Here is a 22,535-nt window from a genome sequence, read left to right as displayed (position 1 = left end):
AAGCATACCTTACTTTTAATGAAGAAAACACATTAAAAATTGTGTATATTAAACAGCAGGTGCTTGACAACAGTTGGCTGTGATTCCCGCACAGCCCAGCTAGATATTAATTGTGAAGGATCTAGAAGATGATGCTGGCAATGCCATGGTGGTTGGCCAGAGAGCTCAGGGAGCCTCCTGGCGCTGCCTCCTCTGCACTGAGATTACAAATGCAAGTCACCACGTCAACCTTTCTGCACAGATGCCGGGGATTGAACTCAGGTCCTTGTGCTTTCATGGCAAGCACTTTACCAACTGAGCCACCTTCCCAGCCCCCCGAATAGTAAACGTTCAATGAACTCTGTCCTGAGTAAAACATAGACACACTATCATGATGATGATCATTAACAGTTATAGTTCATATAGTGGATTTTTTTTATGTTGCAGAAACTGCTTATGCCTACATTACAACTTTTATTTTTATTTTAATGTTTATTTATTTTTATTTTACGGGTGTTTTGCCTGCATGCATGTCTGTGAACCATGTGGGTATCTGGTGCCCACTGAGGCCAGAAGAAGGCATCAGAGCTCCTGCGGCTGAAGATTGTAAATATGGTACTAGGGATTGAACCTGGGTCCTTTGGAAGAGCAGACAGTGCTCTTAACCTCTAAGCCATCTCCCCAGCATCCATGAGTCTTTTGACTTTCAGGTTTGTAAATGCAGTGATTGAAGCACAGATGTCATAATTCCAGAAAAGTTGTAATGTATTAATTATGGACACAGGTTCTCACAGGTAATTCTCCTTTCAAGATACAACATTGGTTCCTGCTCCTTCCCCAAATCTGGCTGGGTTTTGTAACCACTTGACCAGCAAAATATGACAGAGGGGACACCAGTCAGCTCCATACTAGAAGATCAGCAGCTTCCAACCCTAATCCTTTCGTGTCTTAAAACATCCCGAGGAGTCCCCGCAGAAGGACAAGGAAGAGCACTTAACTAGACTCCCTTCTAATTTCCCTGCAAGCAACAGATACGGAAACAAAGCCCCTTGAACCTCAAGCCACCAAGAGACGCCAGCTGCCACCAAGTGAAACCATGTGGTCCTGTTCCCACCTCTGCTCATTTACTGACCACAAAGTCACTCTTGCCTACTAAGTTTTGACTAGTATTGAGCTACGAAAACTGGGTTGATTTTTCACTGCCATGGATGAACAGAACTAGAGCCAGCATCCAGACATTCTGACTTAAAAGTCTGTTTTCTTCTCTGCCGAGCTATTCTCAAGCTGCTGAGCAAAAAGATACTCAGGAGGCGGACTAAGATAAAGGCAACCAGAGGTGTGCAGAGGGATTTGAAACTTCAAGAAAGGGGCCAGCACCTTCAGCTGAGGAGTCTGAGAAGTGTGTCCCTGGGGTGGAGGTGCACTTCAGCTGGCTTCAGCAGGAGAGTGACCTGCTTGTTCTTTTTGTCATAAATAATAAGAAGAGGGTAAGACCGAATCAAAAGTGAAAAGAAACATTTACCTTTAGTTAATATTTTCCTGTGATTTTTTTAAATAGTAGAACTGTGTTAATGTTGTTTAACTGAAAATAAATTTAAAAAAAACTGCTTGGAAGAAATAGAGTGGTTCTAGATTAGTTACTGGCTTGAAAAACTCTCTTTCCCCTCCTCTATCATTATTTACGACATTTCTTTTCTTTTCTATATGGGCTTTATCTTGTCTTGATCACACATCTACGAACATAGAGCATCCAGTGAGTCCAACCTGAACTGATAAGACAGACATTCCAGGCAAACAGAGAAGTAGAAAACTTCAAGTTGTGCTGAAGGGGAGTTACATGAACTTGCTAAAGCTTGGATTTTAAGTGTTTTCTAAAGGCCTGAATATAAACTCTTGGTCCCTGGTGTGGAGCTATTGGGAGATGATGAGCATCTTTAAGATGAAGGTCTGTGCCAAGTCTTACTGTAATTTGTTATGCCGTGTTCAGTTGATATCCCTGGGAGGCCTGCTCTTTTCTGAAGGGAAACGGGAGGAGTGGATCTGTGGAAGAGAAGAGGCAGAGGGAACTGGGAGGAGTGGAGGAGTGGGTTGAGGGGAAACTGTGGTCGAGATATAATGTATGAGAGAAGGGCAAATTTTTTTAAAAGAGGAGGACCTAGTGGCGTCCTTCGGTAATTGGGGGCATGACTTTGAAACAGGGACCCCCACCTATTCTTGTATGTGTGATCACTCCCCTTCCCTTTCCCCTCCTCTCCTCCAGACTTGAGGTATAAGAACATTCGTTCTGATGGCACTCCTATCACGATGTGTAACCCTCATTAGAGGCTTGGCTTTATGAGACAGTGGGATCTCGAATTTAAACCTGTATAACCACATGAAGTTCTCTTTATGGCTTTATTAAGTCGTGGGCATTTTGTCTTATGGAAAATGAGAAAACGATTGATATGCTAGCATCTGGGACTTCATCTGACAATGCTGACCTCATCTGTTTCCATTCCAGAGTCACAGTAATGCTTCTGAAGCAACATGGGCTAATGTGGCTTCCCTGTTAAAAGCATTTCAGTGTTCTCCTGTTACTCGTAAGCTAAAGACAAAAATTCTTAACAGCTCCTGGGATGAACCCTGTAGAAGACCTCACAGTCACCTGATCTCACAAGCTCTTGTTCCCAGTGCCCACTGATGGCCTCCATGCAGTTCTTCCTGCATACCGAGTCTCCCACAAACCTCAGCTCCCCGCCCCCCACTCCACCAACTCTATTCATTCATGAGGTCTTACCCAACTGTCGTTTCCTGAGCAAAACTTTCCCTGGCTCTCTAGAGAAGATCAAATCTTACCTTCATGGTGTTTCCTGGAGTCCAGATCCTCCCTTCTACAACACTTAGTACAGTCATAATTTTACATCTATCTAAGTGATCATTTGATTAGTAACCAAACCATAATTTCCAAGAGGGCACCAAGGTTCAAGGATCATCTTTCCTGGAAAACCTTCCTGCCCACTCCCTTCCAGACTACTTTTCTCAGCCACTTGTCTGTCTCCAGTTTTTGGTTTATTTGTGTTCTCTGAAACAGATCATAGAGTTCTACAGAGAAGAAACATCTCACTGTGAGCCTAGTAGTACACAGTAGGAGCATAACTTTGATTGACAGGATGATCTGGGTCCTGTCCCTTGCTGACACTAACTTCCTGTGTAACTTTAAGCAAGACACACCACAGGCACACACATGCGCGCGCACACACACATACACTCAATGAGACTCGGCCATTTCCCACCATGAAAGAGTAACAGAGATCAGTTCCGGGAAAACCTAAATACCCAGACAAATGAGAGATAAAATGATTTTCCAGACAGCGGATGTCAGGCAACAGAGAAACAGACAGGTAGGTCATGGGGTTGCCCCAGGTCCCTGCCTTGAGAAGTCAGGGGGAGCTAGTCAATCCTGAGATCCCCTGAGTTACAGGAGCAGGAGTGCAAACCTAGCAAGATCAAGGCAAGAAACCATCCACTGTCTGATAAGGGCCCCAGCTCAGAGAACCACAGAGGTCTACTGAAGGTAGCCCTTGAGCATTGAGCTGCGTAGGTGTGAAAAACCGACTCCCTGTTAGAAAAAGAGCCATCTGGAAGGATTGAGAATGGCACCTATTTCCACCAGCAAGATGTTTCCCACACTGTAATTCTTGGGGCACTGGGCAAACATTGGTTTACTCAGTAGCTGTGGATAATTAGGCTTGGACTGAGAGTTCCTGAAGACCCATTTAACAAGTCGTAAGAGGGGGCAGGAACTAGGTTAAACAGTTTGGAAAGTATTCTCTAAGTCTCGCATCACCCCGACTTGAAACACTTAAGGAAAGAAGCATACTCATGGCACAAGCACCTTCCGCTTCTCCGGGAGATCCTGAGATTGCTAGCTGATGGCATCGAGTGCTGGGAATACGCAGGGATGCCAACAGCTCTGACATGAACCCCGCCTGCCCCTTACAGAAAGCTCAGCAGCGCACCCAGCACGTGCACCACCCGGCAGCTTCTCATCAGAGCCCACAAAGACACTGCATGCCCTACCAGCAAGGAGCAGGACCTCCCCCTCATAGATGAGAAAGCTAAGGCTCAGAGGGGCAAGGAATTGCCAGTCAGATGTAAAACTGGGCCTAAAACCCAAGTCTCCCGGATGCCCCCCTATCTAGGACTCTTCCCTTGACCCGGACGGCCTTTGATCCTTGGCAAAGCTCCATGGCCTGCCCCAGAGGAGGAAGCGAGCTAGGACACCCCTTTTAGCCCAGCAGCCTAGGTTCTCCTTTCACCTTCCCAGAAAGACACCCAGTGCTCCCTATTATTAATAATAATCAGTGGTGGCATCGTTATTACTGTTATTCTTGGACATCAGAGAATTATGAACATCCTAAGAAATGGCAAGACACATGCTAGCCAGCTGTTCCCCATTATGCCTCCCTGGGTACACGATGCGCCTCCCTGGGTACACGTTGTGCCTTTCATGTGTTTAAAATCATAAATAATCGTTAAAGTATGTTGTTCTTATTTTTTTATTCCTGGGATCCAATGTGGTTCTCATAAAAGCTTGCTTTGGCCCCACTGTCACAGTCTAAGGGGTTCACTGAGATTCCTTTTGTCTTCTTCCTTTCCTCCTTGTCTCTCTCCATCTCCCCACCCCCCAGACAGGCAGAGCAGTGTGGTCCCAGGGCTGATTTGTTTCCTCTCTGCATTAAAATCACGTGCTTTCCTGAGACACAGGGAGCCAAGGTTCTAGTGATGTCTGTCTTAGACAACATGCAAGTCATTGTCCCCACTTTACAGATGAGAAAACTGATGTAGCATCACAAACTTAATGAACATACACCAAGGACCCACAAAAAATAAACTAGGAAAATTTATAACATAAAATATAAATGTTACAGCCCAGTGAGCCCCTAGGTCAGGTTTCTCTGTAGTGACCTGTGAGGAGCTCTCCCTGCAAATGGCAGGACAGGTCAGCCAGCAAGAATACAGGCCAAGCATAAAGTTGGGCAGTGTGCCCCACCTGGCACACCATGTCAAAAGAAGTCAAGTCAATTTATCTGTCTCTCTGCTTGTTAGTTTGTTTTTCCTCTGCTGTCCCATCAGTTGTCGGATCACTGAGGTTCAACTGTCACTTTTTCTGGGGTCCTTCTTCTCTCAGCAGTCAGAGCATGTCTGAAAACTACCTCACACCCTCTGCTCCAATTCCCAAAAGCTGAGCCAGTCCGAGAAGTGAGATAAACAAGATGGCGTGCGGATGCAGGCATGAGGTGGACCAGGATGGAAGGCTACGCATCCGCAGCGAAGAGGAAGAGGCTGAACAAAGATGCCCAGAACCTGCCCTGTCTGTTTTCACCCCCAAGTGGTGCTGGAAAGGCACTGAGGCATGTGAGGAACAACCAGGGCTGAGGAGTTCTAGGCTGCTGAACATCTGTCCTCACTCACTGCCCGTAAGCACATTTGTCCACGCACGCGAGTGTTAAGCCATTCCCTCACCAAAATGGAAGCAACACCCGGAGCTGCAGCTCAGCTGTAAACCTAGAGCTGGAGGGGAGGTCTTGGTGGCCACAACCGGAGGCTGAGCTGGCCCTCACCACTCTACCTGTGCCTACAGGTTGAGTTTCCTGTCAGCAGCAATGCTGCCTGGAGACCGTAATACACTGACAAAAAAAAAAAAAAAAAAAAAAAAAAAAAAAAAAAAAAAAAAAAAAAAAATGTTCTTTTTCTGTTGTCCAATTCTGTATTCGTTTATGGTTTTTATTTCTGTTGTCAGCATGTCCTCTACACATGAATGAATGTTTGCTGACTTTTAAATTTTGGGATAAAATCCAAGCTTTTTAAATTACATGGCTGACAAGGCCCCTTAAGAGTTGTGCCTCTCCCAGCTCCCTCTTCCGTTGCATCCTCCCCACTCACAGTCTGTGTAGAACCCTCACCGGCTCCTCTCAGCTCCTCTCGCAAGGGGACTTTTTGACCTTGGGACCCCTGGATCTTTCCCTCTCTGGAAATGTTCTCATTTGCCCTCCCAACTTACCAGCTCCTGCCCAGCCTTCAGATCTGAGCTCAAATACTCACCCACCATTATCTAAATGAGTTCCTTCCCGTTGGCGCTCATTATACACCCCTCTTGTTTTTCTGTGAGTGTCTCTCAATTTACAACTAGCCATAAAATGCTGAATTCTCACCACATAAAAGTCGCCAGGGCCAGAGGACAGCTGTAGCCACTACTGCATTAGCAGCACATCTGGGACATAGTGATTTTCAGACATTTTCATCACATGGGTAGATGATGAAGGATGGGGGATGAATAGATGGATGGAGGATGGATCAGAGCAGAGTGAACAAGAATGTTGTAGTGGGAAATTAATTTCTACACCAAGCAGGGCAGAATCTGTTCAGAATCCCTGGTATGGACATGGATGTCCTTGTCCCTTCTCTAACCAGAAGCCACTTCATGCCTGGGGCAAGAAGCATGTCTTTCAGGTTTCTCCTTGCCTCCCAGTCAGGAGATGAATGGAGCAGAAGGTCACACTGTGATCCGGGTTCATAGCCGTGGAGGACTGATAAATGGATAAGGGTCTCCAGGGAACAGGATGCAGGGGTGAGGGTGCTGTTGTTGATTTCCACTGTGCAAGTATGCCCATCACAGCCTGTTCTAAGCCTCCAATTGTGCACCAATAGCCTTCAAACTCTCAAAAACAACAGTCAGTTTTAGGAGCCACTAGGAGACAGTTTGTCGCTGAAAAAGCTCGTATTGGACAGGAGTTACGTGTATGAGCCCCAAGTGCAGGAAGTTGGTGGTCTCTCCTTTCTCTGCATCTCCTCCATGCCTGCTCCTTTCCATATGTTCACGGACATACTGTGATGATTGGTCTTCCTTGTCAACCTGACTGGACTCAGAATCACCAAGGAGACATGGCGCTGGGTGTCTGAGATGGTGTTTCCAGGGAAACCTAACCAAAGAGGGCAGATCCACCCTGAATGTGGACAGAGGCTTGCCAAGGCCGAGGATTCTGGGATAAATAAAAAAGGAGAAATCCGGCCGAGCACCAGCTCTCCCTGCTCTCTCTCCATTTCCTGATCTGCCTGAGTGTGAGGAGTCCTAACCACACCCTCCTGCCCACATGAACTCTGCTAGACCTTCGCCACCACAATGGCCAATTCCCTCTCAAACCACAAGCCCCAATACCCCTTCCCTCCCATCAGCCATTTCTTGTCAGGTGTTTGGTCACAGTGACAAGAAAGGTGACTTCACAAGGCAGCATGGCGTCCCTGAGCCTCCTGTTCTTACATCCTGTACGGGACCGTGTGTCCTGATCTACTCCCTTTGTGCTGACATTATTGCCAACAGTCCATCTCTCTCAAAGCTCCCCTCCCATGGATCTGGTGGCCAGCCTGCCCACACTTTCCACTCTTAGCCCTGCTAGCCTCTTGCCCAGGTCCCGGCCAGCCCCCATCTACCCAACTCATACAAATATGACTTGAAGGCTTTAATAAATAAAACCATGACATTTAATTTAATTATTTTTCATTGTGAGTGTTAAACATAGCAAAGTCTAAACTTGTATGTAGCAGGAATCTTAAAGAATCTTATTAATAAAATCAAACCTGAGGCCAAGTATTGGAGTGAACACTGAATGATCAGAGAGACAGAACCAGCCACAGCTACCTCACCTCGCCAGATCCTCAGCTGGTCTTGTTTCCTCAGACTGGAGGCTTCTGAGTCCTCATCCAGAATGGGTCTCAGCTGAACTGCTGCTCAAAAGCCTGAATGCTTAACCAGGCCAAATGCTTAACCAGGCCAAATGCTTCTTGTTTCTGGTCTTCATGCCTTATATGTCTTTCCTTTCTACCATCACTCCCTGGGATTAAAGGCTTGCTTTCTGGGCTTAAAGGCATGTGTCACCATGCCTGGCTGTTTCCAATGTGGCCTTGAACTCACAGAGATCCAGAGGGATTTCTACCTCTGAAATGCTAGGATTGAAGGTGTGTGTGCCACCATTTTCTAGCCTCTGTATCTAGTGGCTGTCTGTTCTCTGACCCCAGATAAATTTATTAGGGTGCACAATATTTTGGGGAATACAATACCACCACACTTGTATCTTAAAAAATCTTCATGTCTGATTTAAAGCAGTCTCACTCTATGCCCCAGCTTGGCATGGAACTCACTATTGGCTTGAACTGGCTTGGAACTCAAAACAGTGCAGCCTCAGCATCCTGTGTGTGAGAGTTACAGGCACAAGCCACCGCCCCTGGCTTATCTCTGTGTTTTTAACTTCACTGTCTTCAGGCCTTGGGTCAGGCTCCTCTGCTCACAGACCTGTGTCTTCTGCATTGCCGTTACATGGCCATGTCCCATCTCAGCTTCTCCCCCAGAGCCACAGCAGCAGGGAGGTGCCACCGTGATCCACCCACCCCCTTCTGATGTTGAATCAGAGAAGCATGGCAGTCAACAAAATGGAAGTCAAAGCATTCTGCCCTCTTTCTGGCCATTTAAATAGTAATCGAAGAGCATGCACCAAAACATAGAGGTACGAAATCTAAACCCTCCCTCGGCAGCGTGCCTATATTAAAAACAAATGTTCCAGAATGGGCTATGACAACAAGAGAACAGGCCCACCTCCAGCCATCCCTATATAAACAGCCACAGTTCTAGTTCACTTAGAAATCATTGATGATGAGAACAGAGTCTGTCCAGAGATGCATTCCAAAGACTAGGCAGTGACTCCTCTCCCCACAACCAAGGATTTACATGTTGCTAACTGCAGTAAAAAGCATGGAGTTTCTCCTGACATTTTATACATATTTTAGGTTTTGATTTTTTGAGATCTCACTATGTAGCCCAGACTGACATGAAACCCATGATTCCCTTGCCTGCCCTTCTTTCTGTACTGACTAGTTTTATGTCAACTTGACACAAGCTAGAGTCGTCAGAAATGGGGGAAGCAAACTGAGAAAATGCCTCTTTGAGATCAGACAACAAGCAAGCCTTTAGGGCACTTTCTTAATTAGTGATTGATGGTGGAGGGCCCAGTCTGTAATGGGTGGTGCCATCCCTGGGCTGGTGGTCCTGGGTTCCATAAGAAAGCAGGCTGAGCAAACCATGAGGAAAGAGCCAGTAAGTAGCACCCCTCTATGGCCTCTGCATCAGCTCCTGCCTTCAGGTTCCTGCCCTGTTTGAGTTCCTGTCCTGACTGCCTTCAGTGATGGACTACAATGTGGAAGTGTAAACCAAATAAGCCCTTTCCTCCCCAACTTGCTTTTGTTATGGTGTTTCATCACAGTAGTAGATACCCTAAGACATCTTCTCAAGCGATGTGATTACAGATGTGGACCACTCTACCCAGATCCCCCAACTTTTACTTTCTGGATTTACTCGAGTGTCAAAATAATCCCAATGAGTGAACAGATCACCATTTGATGAAGGAACTAATTGTCATGGAAAGGGGTGGTTTCTACAGTTGAATTTTGCTTGACAGCTCTGAACTGAGATGCCTATATATAAGAGAGACTCTCCTAAGGATCATGACTGAAAGGAGGTTGTGGGGCTGAGGGAGTAAGAGCCATGTGGCAACTGTAGTTCAATCAATCTAGAGCATTATTGAGCAACTATTACTTCAATGGCACACAATTATTTTTAGGAAAAAAATGCGTAAGAAATGTGAGTTCCTCATCCCAGAGATTTAGGGTACAGGTGAAACCCAAGCTTAGCTCCTCAAATCATCTGGAGAAAAAAAAAATGGGTAAGGTAAACAATGAGTGTATAGTGACTAAGAATCCAAGAAAGGAGAGATGGGTTCAGGCTGAATAAATAAAGGAGGAGGCAAGTGGGACCGAGATTGGGGTCCATAGGATGAGTTGAGTTGTTGTTTTCAAGGAGGAGTAGGAAGCCATGTAGTGGGTAGCTGTTCCAGCTTTGACCTTGAAGCACCACCCCAGTGGGGTAGCAGGTAACTGCCACATCTACCTAGGACCTGCCCCTGGGGCATGGCCGGGACAGGAGCCCTTAAGATCAGAGATCCAGATGTGCCAGCCTCGGGGATTCCTCGTGATCCTGGATGCTGGTTGGCAGACTGAGTCAGAGTTTTCAAGAGAACCCCGCTGGACTGCACCTCACCTCTCCCAGATCCTGTAATCAACCCCTTTACTGGCTGTAAGTTACCCCAAAATAAACCTCCTTTGAACTATGTGGAGTTGTCTTTTTAACTCCGCACATTAAAGCCATTCTAAGACATGAGACAGTGCTTTTCAGAAGGTCTGCCCCATAGAAGAAGAGGGAAGTCACTCTGTGTTCTAGAAAAATCAGCATTGAGGAGCTCATGTAGGCCCTACAGAGAGGCCTGGTTGGGAAAGAGCAGTCCAGCTGGGCAGGGGAACTCGAAGGAGGACCAGAGATGCCACCAGAGCTAGGGATCAAGCAGCTCTGAGTGTGGGACAGGCCGCTAGACTGAGTGGGACAACTCACTACAACTCACCTCAGAGAGAGAGCATAGAGACACGTGTAGGATAACTGGACCCAGTAGAATGTGAGCAACCCAAAGAGAATCTCTCTTCAGGCCCCTCCACTAAGCAACAAGAGCAAAAATCTGCATAAATAGATAGGTAGGTAGGAATGTAGATGGATAGATAGATAGATAGATAGATAGATAGATAGATAGATAGATAGATAGATAGATAGATAGATAGATAGTAAGTAGGTAGGTGTAGGTAGACGGATGGATGGATGGATGGATGGATGGATGGATGGATGGATGGATGGACAGACAGACTCACAAATCATCATCTGCTTTACACACAAGACACAGTTTTTTTTTTAAAGCAAAACAGAATTCAGGAAATGTCCTCTTTCCTTTACAGGTGAAAGGGGAATTCACTCACAAAACTGATCCTCAGCTGTGGAAGGATTGTAACCTGTGTCTTTCGCACCCAGGACCACGGCATCTTGGATGAATCTCTCCTCAAGGACTCTATACAACAGTGCTTTGGGGTGTTAGCAGGTCTTCCACAGCGAAGAATGTGGAACATAGTGGAACCATTTTCCTCCCTGTAAGGTTCTACAAGCCTTTTAAAAGAAGTTTCCTCTTCTCTCATACATTACTTCCCAACCACAGTTTCCCCTCCCTCCATTCCTCCCAGTTCCTTCCCACCTCCCACCTCCCACCTCCCCACCTCCCCTCCCCCCTAGATCCACTCTTCCTCTGTTCTCTCCTACCAAAAAAGCAGGCCACCCAGGGATGTCAACCAACACAGCTTAACAAGCTGCAATAAGACTAGGGACAAACCCTCATATCAAAGCTGGGTAGAAGCAACCCAGTAGGAGGGAAAAGGTCCCAAGTGCAGGCAAAAGAGTGAGAGACACCCCCACTCCCACTGCTGGGAGCCCACAAGAACACCAAAAATAAGCCAGATAAGATACAACAATGAATGCTTCTTGAGTATGTTAGATCATAGACCTGTTCCAGTGTAAAACCCAAGAATATTGTTCTACACAATAAACCTTGAAAAGTGCACTTCCAGACTACACAACACAGTCTGATCCAATGGCAGGTTTTGGGTTGTTTTTTTGTTTTGTTTTGTTTGTTGGTTGGTTGGTTGGTTCATTTGGTTTTTTTTTTTTTTGGGGGGGGGGGGTCCAGTAAAGTAAGAGAATAGGAGAAAGGCTTTGGAGTCACACAGACATGGTTTTAAGTCCCTGGGTCTCTCCTCCAAGCTACGAGAGCTTGAATAAGTTTATTAACCTCGCTGAGACCCAGTTTCCTCATCTATAAAATGGGGCTAAAGTGAGTATTTACTTAACTCATATTGCGAAGTAATGCAAAGTGATACACATAGGCTTTTATCAGGTGGCCCAAGGTGGCATGAGAAATTTTTATATTTAAAATTCAGTTGATTCAATCATTTATCCATGAGTCTGTACCTGTGACTATAAGTCATGATTTTACAATAATTCACCATGATCAGTGTTGTTCAGAGTGGACTCAGGAACATTTCTACTCAAAGCCAAGTGCAGCCATTAGAAGAGTTGACTAAGCTTTAAAACATACAAATGTCTTTATGTGGAAATGCCTCTTGCCAAGGCAAAGGCTTTTACTTTATCGACCTGGTGGTTGTCTTTGGGAATATAATTAAGAATGGAAAACAAATGTTAAGTTAAATGAGCATCTCTTCCTGATGGTACCCATACCGGGTCCTTTCTGCTATCCCTGTCAGAACCTCCTGACCCATCTAACAGCAACAGAATATGGAGAAGTGGTCACAGACATGCCAAATTCAAACAGAAGATCCATAGACAAAGAGCTGTCCACTCCAGACTCAAAGGCAGGCGGTGGAGAAGGCTCAGAGGATGCCAAGTAGATTCTTGGTAAGCAGAGGCCCCTGTACCGAGCCATTTGCTTCCTGCCAGAAGGGTGTGTTCACTTCAAAGGACTGCCATCACAGATTGCCACAAGCCAAGGGACTTGAAATAATTGATAGTGTTCTCCTATAGTTCCAAAGGCCACAAGTCTGAAATGAAGGTGTCGGGGAACAGATCAGAAAGGAAGCCCCTCCCACAAAGAAGGAGGAGTTCCTCCTGCCTGAGTGCTTTAAGCTAGGGTATCAATCATTTTCTTCTGCCTTTAGAATTGGACTGAACATCAATCTTTGTGGTCTTTACAATACCAGCATTCAGGTTGGTATGTATTCCATGTGTTCTCCTGATTTTCAGGCTTGAGCTACACAACTGCCTCCAGGGGACCCAACTCACTGACTGCCGATCTTGGAACTCCACAGCCTTCATAACTTCATAATTGCCTTAGAGTGTCCTGTAAAGGAACTCAGAGAAAGATTTTTCAGACCCCTTCCAGCTTCTTGTGTCCCCAAGTGTTCCCTGGCTGGGATGGCATCACTTGGTCTCTGCCTCCTCCACGTATCCCTCTCCCCTAAGGACCTCTATGCCACATGCCCTTGTGCCCTTCTCTCCTAAGCACACTGGATTTGGAGCTCACACTAGATCCAGAATGACCTTATCCTGAGATCTTTGGTTAACAACACTCACAAAGACCCATTTTCCAAATACACCACATTCACATAGTCCAAAGCCAGGACTCGGGCGCACCTTTTCTATCCCAGTATTTGTTCCATTGAAGAGATCTAAAACCCCAAGGGATTTAAAATACAGGTCTAGGGATGGTTTATTCCATGTGCCAACTGGACTGGTGTATGGGTGTTCTGATATTTAGTCAAACAGTATTGTGGATGTATACTTGAGGAACCTTCGGGAATGAGATGGGAATTTGACTCAGTAGAGTGAGTATATATAGCAAGTTGTCCTACCTAATGTGGTCTGAACAGATCAGAAAGGAAGCCCCTCCCACAAAGAAGGAGGAGTTCCTCCTGCCTGAGTGCTTTAAGCTAGGGTATCAATCATTTTCTTCTGCCTTTAGAATTGGACTGAACATCAATCTTTGTGGTCTTTACAATACCAGCATTCAGGTTGGTATGTATTCCATGTGTTCTCCTGATTTTCAGGCTTGAGCTACACAACTGCCTCCAGGGGACCCAACTCACTGACTGCCGATCTTGGAACTCCACAGCCTTCATAACTTCATAATTGCCTTAGAGTGTGCCCCCTTCTCTCTCTCTCTCTCTCTCTCTCTCTCTCTCTCTCTCTCTCTCTCTCTCTCTCTCTCTCTCTCCCCTGTTTACCTGAGAGCCCCAGCTAACACTCATATCTGAACAACTGAGAAGCAAGAGGTTCTGTGTTGCGAGATGAGCAGTCTCTGAGGCTGGACACAGACCATGAGTTGGGAGTGGGGGTGGATATATCCCCGAACACTTTGAGAAGCCAGCTAACCAAACTAGAGTCCTAGAAATGCAGCGGCAAGTACCTAAGAACAATTTCCAAAACTCTACAAAGCTTAATGGAATCAATACTTTCCTCCTAAGGGGCTTCTCAAGATAATTAAAATGTCAGGTTTCTTTGTTTTTAATTGGAATTATGTCAGCTTAGTTTGGTTTTCTCACACTTATCATGAAGTGTTGGTGGTATTTATGTGATCTTTGTTAGGGAAAGGGGGGAGGAATCATACTTTAATAAATGCTATTTGTAAAGATGAATACTTCAAAACATGGGCTTTATTGGGGTCCATTGAATCTCTGACTGTCTAACCTTTATCTTTGAGTCATTAGCATGTCAGAAAATCTGCATAAATTAGTTTGCAGTACAGCCCTCCCTGAGCTACAATTTAACATTAAATCCTCCAATTTTTTAATCAAAAATCAGTATAATAAGTGACCCCATAAATATCATCCTAGGGATATCTACATCACCCATGTACACCCCCATATGCACAAGGCTCAGGGAGCATGGCAGAGAGGGGGAAATGATTATAAGAGCCAAAGGTCAGGAAGGGCTGTAGTGGAACAGTGTCTTCTGCACATGACAGAAACACTGTTCCCATGAACTCACAGCAGCTGTGGTTGCCTGCACATGGTCAAGCCAGTCAACATTCCAGTATGGGGGGAGGGGGACGAGCATTGACAAGGCTTCACCCCTGACTGAGGAGCTATGGATGGCTGATGGCTTTGAGGGGAGGAAAAGTCAGTTTTCTTTAAGGATGTGGCTCCCAGGAAGCTAATCATGCTCCAATGTATAAGTATATGAAAGGCACAAATTGAGCTGGATAGGATATTTAAAAAGAGGAGGGGGACGCAAAGTTGAGGAAGCAGAGAAATAGGAGTGAATCTGGGAGAAGTCGAGGTAGGAGTGAGGAGGGTGCATATGATCAAAATACATTGAGGTGGTTTGAATGAGAATGGCCCCCAGAGGCCCATCTGTTTGAAAGCTTGGTCACCAGAGAGTGGAACTGTTTGAAAGGATTAGAAGGATTAGGAGGTGTTGCCTTGTTGGAATAGGTGTGGCCTTATTGAAGGAAGTGTGTCATTGGGGGTGGGATTTGAGGTTTTCCAAGTCCATTCCAAGCTGTGTATGTTGTGTGTCTGTCTGTCTGTCTGTCTGACTGTCTGCATGCCTGCTTGCTGTCTGTGGATTGTTTGTAAAGCTCAAAGCTACTGCTCCAGTGCATTCTGCAATGATGATGATAGACAAAGCCTCTGAAACTTTAAGCAAGCCCTCAATTAAGTGCTTTCCTTTATAAGAGTTGTCTTGGCCACAGTATCGCTTCACAGCTATAGAACAATGACATAGACATACATTGTATAAAGTTCTCAAAGAAGTAATAAAAGTATTGTATTTTTTTTAAAGAAAAGATTATTCCAATAGCTATAGAGAGATGGTTCAGCAGTTAAGAGTGCTTGATGCTCTTCTGGAGGACCCAAGTTCAGTTCCCAGCATCCATGTTGGACAACTCACAATCACCTGCAACTCCAGCACCAAGGGGTCTGACACCCTCTTCTGGCCTCCACAGACACTGCACTCACATGTGCACACACACACACACACACACACACACACACACACACACACAATTTTAAATTTTTTAATGTATAAAAGTCCTTAAAAAAAGGTTATTCCAGCCTCATATGTGAACTTGTGACTGAAAATCTAATCTTTTATATATTGTTCAGGGCTTTTAAAGAAAATTATACTTTGGTACTAGAAAAAAGTTTTTCCTTCCCACCCCAACACATCAGTTTACTCCTGCAGCTGCCATGAACCACAGACCCTGTTGCTCTGCCTACCAGGAAGTGCAGCATGAAATTCTGTCTCACTCGTATCTGTCCCCTTTATTTTCAATTTCTATCATCTTTATTTCTCCTGCATTTTCCTACTTGCCCCTGACTGCATCGTTTTGTAAAATGATCCATTTGCATTCTTTTCTTTGTTAGTCTCTAACTCAGATTCATTTTAAGAAGAAGATGAATAGACCTAAGGCAGAGCCCAAAGGAGAACTCAGGCCTTCCCTTGTCACACCTGTCACATGACTGCTTCCCCACGGAATGAGTTCCCCCAGCTCACCCTGCTGAGGCCTGGTCTACCCATCTTCCCACAAGCTTCCCCAATCAAGGCACAGCAGACCCCACACATGGAACCGTAGTGTTGCTGACACCCTGCTCCCTAAGAAACAGAATCCCCCTCCCCAGTCCACAGTCTAAGGGCCATCTGTTCTTGCCTCTCTGCAGACTCTGCATCTAGGCCGCTGGCTGCCTTGGTGAGTGAACGGACTGAGCCCATGCCCCCAGTGCTGCAGATGCTGGCTGTGAAGGGGGAGGAAAGGAAAGGAGCAGAGAGGAACAACCCGACCCAGTGCCAGCTGTGTAGCCTGGCACGTGTGACTGTGAAACATGCCGCAGCCACAACCACAGTGACGGCAGTTACAGTGAGAGACAGGTTGCATTGTGCCAGGCACATCCACACACTTGCTGCTCCCTATACCAGTCCTCCACTACCATGTGACTCGTGTTTGGGAGGTGTGTAGATCTCTAACCCTGCTGTGCTAAAAAAAAAAAAAAAGGTCTGACCTGCTCAAACAGTATCTACTTATATGCAAAGGACACTTAATCTGATGTCTCTATGGGCTCCTGGGGGTAGCAAATGAGACCCCTATAATAGCAGTCAGTCTACTAGCCATGGCCACTAAAGGCTGATGGATCAGACAAAAGGGATAGCCACCCATCCCAGCTCTGTCTCCTCTTGGACTGTATTAATATGATTTTGTGCACAAGAACATTCCTTCTAAAAGCCTCACTTATCACACACACACACACACACACACACACACACACACACATACACACACACACACACACACACACACACACACACGTGTGAGGGGTAGCTTTGTCTCTGCCAGAGGCTTAGGGAATGTGAATGTCAGGGCTGAGTAAGGGGGTATTCATTCACGTACACAAGCAAGTGGAGGTGATGAGCATAGATGCTGACCCTGACCTAGAAGGACCATCTTCATAATAAACAGAAGAGCTATAGCACCTGCCTCCAAAGTGACCCATGTCAAATCTCCCTAGACTGTTCAGAACCAAAGGCCAGCCTTCCTACCCCCTCCTGTGTATGCCTGTTGAGTGTCCCTCACAAAATGCAGGCCCTTCTGTTGTTGTTTTTGGAAAACAAATGTTTCCTTCCAAGATTCTGCCTCCCAGTTAATATCTGTGCTCAGGACTCTGAGTCCCTGGACACATTACAATGGATCTGTGCAAGTTTGAGATCTCGACTTCATGATTTCCTCCACATCTTTCTGGTCTCTCTGGACCCTACTGGGTTATGATCCAAGCCATCACCGACCCGGAAGATGCTCAACTGGTCCTATACCATGCGTTACTCTTCCTCCTCATTCCCACCACCTATAGGATGTGGTTCTCTGCAAATGTGGCTTATTCTCATTTTAGTCACTTTCCAAATCCATTTTTCAAAGGAGTGATGCTGGTCCTCCCCAGACCGCCATGTCTCATCTTCTCTAATCCACAGCCCTCCCTCACTGCAGGAACTAGGCTTAATCTACCCCCAGCCTTGGGATCAGAGTCTCTGATTAATATTTGCAAACACATGTATCCTACCCAGCACACGTTATAGCCTCCTTGTCTGCTTATACGACCCCCTGTGAGGCCAACTACAAGGCCCCCCCAGATGCTATGAATATGGAGAACAGCAGGGGCCATGTGGCTGAGCACACAGAAGGATGCCAGAACCTTCCACCTGTGTGGAGTCTGAGACCCAGAACTGCTGGGAGAAAGTGTTTTCTAGTCTCTACATAGCCTAAAGGAGCAGTCATAGCCTCATTCAGACCCCCAACCCCCTACTTTCCAGGCGGAGCCGAGCTCTGCAGATGGCCTACAACAGACTCAGGCTCCAATGGCTGCCTTCTGTCTGGATCTGTGCATATTTCCTGTTGCCCTGGGCCCTGTTCTGGGCTCCCCAGGGCCTGGGCTGCTCTGTGGCCGCAAAGCTTTCCGAAGGCTCCATACAGCAGGAGCTGCATCAAGCACTGGCTGCCTGTCAGGTCAGGAAGGAAGCTAACTAAGGAACGAGGAATTGAGAACACTCGGAAAAATAGTTCAAGAAACAGACTCAACAACAAACTCTTATATTTCCACACCAACCATTAAGAGCCCTGTTCTTAAAATCACCTACTAAGAAATTAAAATGGGTGATATTATGCCTGGATCACAGACAGGGAAACTGAGGCTCTGAAAAAGAAGCCCCATGCTCACATCACACAGTAAATGAGTAGAGAGCCCAGGCTCCATGCTTGTTCTTGGGACTTGTCTAGCACAATGTCTAATCCCTGGAGCTGTCAAAATGAACAGGGAAGGGACCCCCAAAGACGGAAGCTTTGTAACATGGCTCGACCAGGTCAATTCATTGACAAACTCAAGCCCTATCTGTGTGACACATGTTGAGTTCCAAATGGCTGGTGTTCGGGAGCTGCAGCTCAGGAGACAGGCATGTCACTGACACAGAGCTATGCTGCAAAACTGGGAAAGGACAAAGCAGAGACAAGGGTTAGGAAGCAAGGTGAGCTGGAGGCAGCCTGGGCACGAGGAATCAGAGGTGGCAGAAAAACAAGCGGTGTGGAGGAGTGGTTGACTGTGCAAAGAACAGAGAAAGAGAGGGCAAGGTGGATGGTAGACTGAGAGAATGAGGGAGAAGGAAGGCTGGAAGGAGAGCCAAGAAGAAAGCCAGGCAGTGTGCTGGGGATGTATGGAATGGCATACAGGTCTCCAACACCCCTAAGTTCTCTGCTATGAGGATTACCACAACAGACTCTGCTACCAGTCTGTCATGGAGAGCAGAGACCTGCTCACCTTCTTCTCAAAGACCAGACAGCAGTGATGAAAATAGAGGGCATGACCCCAGTAGAATGGGGTGAAGACAGCATCAGCTATTCAAACGAAGCAAAGAAAAGGGACAAGAACATATTGAGAAAGGGAAAGAGAGGAGAAGGGGGTTGGGCAAGTCAGGATCCTACCAGAAAGGACTAAAAGCTTCTCCCCAAGACTGAGACATGGGTGGTATTGCTAAGAGACCAGGCATACATCAGCTGGGAAGAGCGGCATCCCTGAACAGAGATGGCACATGGATTTACAGAAGTGGTATTAGAAACAAGCAGAGTAAACCAGGGGATCAAGAACACAGCAGCAGGATGGAGTCAATATCAATGTAAGAAGCTGGGCTTGGTGGTACACAACTACAGTCTTAGCCCTTGGGTAGCTGAGACAGGAGGTGTGCGAGTTTGAGACCAGCCTGGACTACAGAGAGAGACTCTCGGTGTCCCAAATAAGTGTATAAACAAAAAGTAAATAAATAATAAAATAGTGTGGCTATTGTGAACATGTGACTCCTCCAAATTTGTGTTTTATCAAAAAAATTTGTAGGTGGTCCTCATGCCTGTGTTTATTTATTATTTGATGGACATTTGTTACTCCAGCTTAGTAAATCGTAACAAAATCTATAGTGTTGGTGGAATTCCTGCTGGCTCAGACACATGATGTCACTTGATATGTGGTTTTTGACAGGCAGTAGACCTGTTGTCAGCAAAGGTTGTGCACAGCTATTGTGTCGTTAGCACAGCTAACAATGTAAGTCGGTGTTCCTAGCTCTAAGGATGCTGTCAACAGTGAGGGTGAGACGGAGAGGCAGGGACAGCAGTTCCAAGAGGCAGCAGATGCAGGAGGAGTTCTGCTCCTGACAGAGAGGTAGAAATGGTTGTTAGAATGAGAATCAGGACCTCTGCAAAGATAAGTCACCATCTGTGAAACAACACCGTATGGGGCAGAAGCAGAGACAAAGAGAGAGCTCTTATCCATAGATCACCACCCATGGGTAACACAACCACCACCTACCCCAGCATGTCAAAGATGCTCAAAGCCCACTCCCACTCCTTTCCCTAAAAGGCCTATGAAAAAAGAATGGGAAGTTTGGGAACAAATAATTCTCTTCTCTTGAGAGTTGTTTTGCTGAATTTTGTCGTACAAGGAGACACAAGGAGAAGTTGAGAATTCACTGGGGAGATTTTTAAATTGTACATACACTGTTGTAATTGAAAACTACCTCCCACGCCATCTAAACTGTGAGGCACCCAGCCCGCACAGCACAACCTCCTGGGGATGATTTTTCCACGGCCCTGGTTCCAGAGCCTCATTCCATACCAACCGAGCAAATGGAAATCTCCAGGTGAGACACTGGCGCAGAGCTCGTGAAAACATTTCCCACATGATTTCAGTCTGCTCACATGTTGCAGAACCTCCTAACTTATGAAAGAGCAAAAGCCACCATTGTGACCACAGTAGTGTGCCCACAGCATCTTCGGTGCCGTTTTCCGTCCACACCCGTGGCTTTGCACGGCTTGCTGCCTGAGCCCATTGCCAGGTTCACCACAGAGAAATGTCTGACGGTTCTGGACCTTCAGGAGCAACAGAAAAGGAGGTACAACAGGGAAAAATGAGGATGGGATGCTTGGCTTCCCAGACAGCACAGCCCAGGTGGAAATCTGACAGACAGACAGAGGGACAGCAGTTCTTCTCTGTCCCACCCACCTCATGGCCACATACTTAGAATCCCTGGGGAGACAAGTTTGACTTCAACCCCAGGAAAGCCACATCCACCTGGCCCAGCTCCCAAATCGTCCACATTCACCAGCCCTCAGGAGGCCCAGAATCCAGGAGAAACAAGTGCATACTTTCTTGGTGGGGACTTTGATCTTCAAGAATTCTGCTTCCCTGGCCAGCACCTGCCATGGGGCGTGGATCCGGACAAAGACAGATCCCTGGCTTTTGCTCTGCAAGATACAAAGGGAAAAGAAATAGAAACACTTGTAAGAACACAGCTAAAATTCTTAGTTCCCAGCTCTAGAAGCCCAGGCTTCAGTTCCTCCAGTTTGGGACTTTTGTCCCCTTTAAATATCCTTAGGAGCCAATTTCACACACCCATACCCAACTTATCCATTCTGTTCCAGACATGCTCTGATTTCAAAGTGTCTGTGTTCCCAAAGTGTGGTCCACGGAGACTGGTGGCTTCATGGGGGAAATAAAATAATTTCACATACAGATTTGAAAATTATACAATGATGATGTCCACGGAAATTGCACTGATGCAGTAACAGTTGGTCAGTGAACCACTGCTGGCATTCAAGGAACCAACTTTAGTCTATCTCCAGCCACAGGTTTTATTGTTCACAGATCAGATCTGTGCTTCTGTTCTACTACAGTGCTGGGTGGCTGGCCCTAATCACAAAAGTGACCACACAAGCCTACGAGCAAGTGACATAGACAGCAATGCAATGTTCCACTCAAAATTATATCAAAACATCAACCCTGAGCATGGTCTGGTGTGAACACAACGTGAACTGGCATCTCAGGACAAGCAATCACACTGCACGTGGATGTCACTCAACAGAACGGAGATGCAGGGATGAACACTGAAAACCCAGGCTAAGTCAGCAGTGAACCAGCATCCCAGGACAAGCAATCACACTGCACACGGGTGTCACTTAATGCGACGGAGATGCAGGGATGAACACTGAAGAACCAGGCTAAGTCAGCAGTCTTCTTGACCTCCCTCACCACGTCTGAAACAAATACTTGTCCATTTGCAGCAGAGATTCACCCTCATCTTTGAATAAAACACAAATCATGCATTCTTTGGGAAACTAATTATTTTTGTCACCAAAGAATGAAAGAGGACCAAAGCTGAGCAGTAAAATCTGGCAAAGATCCTACTATTCCTGATACCTCTAAAAGACCTTGAAAATACAATTAAAAGAAAATACAGTGACATATACTGTATGCAGAGAGAAAGTAAACATGTTGGTTGTGAATTTCTTCTTCAAATGACTATTGGAATTACATAGAAACTTTGTACCATGGTAAGAAGCAGCACATGAGGTGGCAAGTGTATCATTTGTGTTGGGATAAAGCCATTGAGGTAGATTAGGACTCAGGTTCTAGCACTTCTCTCCAGAAATGCTGGGTGGGGACAGCTTCCATTCATTCCTGGACGCCCATGCACTAGTAGAGAAGAGGGTTTTATTGACCAAATACCATATACTTGTGGTCAATATACCATTGACCATATACTTTGTGAAGCAAGGTACATGGGGTCATGTTGAGAAGACAGGGATTCTGTGTGCAGTCACCATATTCAGGTGTTCCTTTTGGAATTCAGTCCCCAGGTTCATTTACAGAGAATCGTGCTCTGTGATCTTGGTTTAGGATTAAAGATAACAGTGGAAGCCATGAACTCATAGCTCTGACTGTGTCTTTGCAGTGTGCCAGGGAGACAAACAGCCATGTGGAAGGAACTGCTTTCCTCTGACTATAAAAGTGTTCGCACGTCTCTGAAATGAAGACAAATATTCTAGAGCTCTCATGATGCAAAGAAGAACACTTATTATTCTTAATGGTGACTCTAACACCACACACACACACACACACACACACACACACACACACACACACACACACACACCTTCAGTAATTTAGACTTCCAGAACATAACTTCAGGGATGGAAGCTCATCATTTGTAAGGTAGAACACTGAGAAACAAGCCAAAAGGGCAGGGGTGATGATTGTCTTTATTTTATAGTTGTGGAAAC

At 46.0% G+C, this 22,535-nt stretch overlaps 1 protein-coding gene across 3 annotated transcripts in view; it reads right to left on the bottom strand.

Annotated features, from left to right (window-relative positions):
• The window catches only part of Ano2 (anoctamin 2), a 333,798-nt gene that overhangs the window by 250,466 nt on the left and 60,797 nt on the right, over positions 1–22,535 (bottom strand). For all 3 annotated transcript variants that reach the window (XM_059258640.1, XM_059258638.1, XM_059258639.1), the window contains exon 3: positions 20,622–20,720. In XM_059258640.1, the coding sequence (XP_059114623.1) occupies positions 20,622–20,720 (99 nt within the window). The remainder of the gene's footprint in view (positions 1–20,621; positions 20,721–22,535) is intronic.

Source organism: Peromyscus eremicus, chromosome 3 (genome assembly GCF_949786415.1).
Source record: "Peromyscus eremicus chromosome 3, PerEre_H2_v1, whole genome shotgun sequence".
Classification (NCBI taxonomy): domain Eukaryota; kingdom Metazoa; phylum Chordata; class Mammalia; order Rodentia; family Cricetidae; genus Peromyscus; species Peromyscus eremicus.
This window is presented reverse-complemented; position numbering and strand designations above follow the sequence as displayed.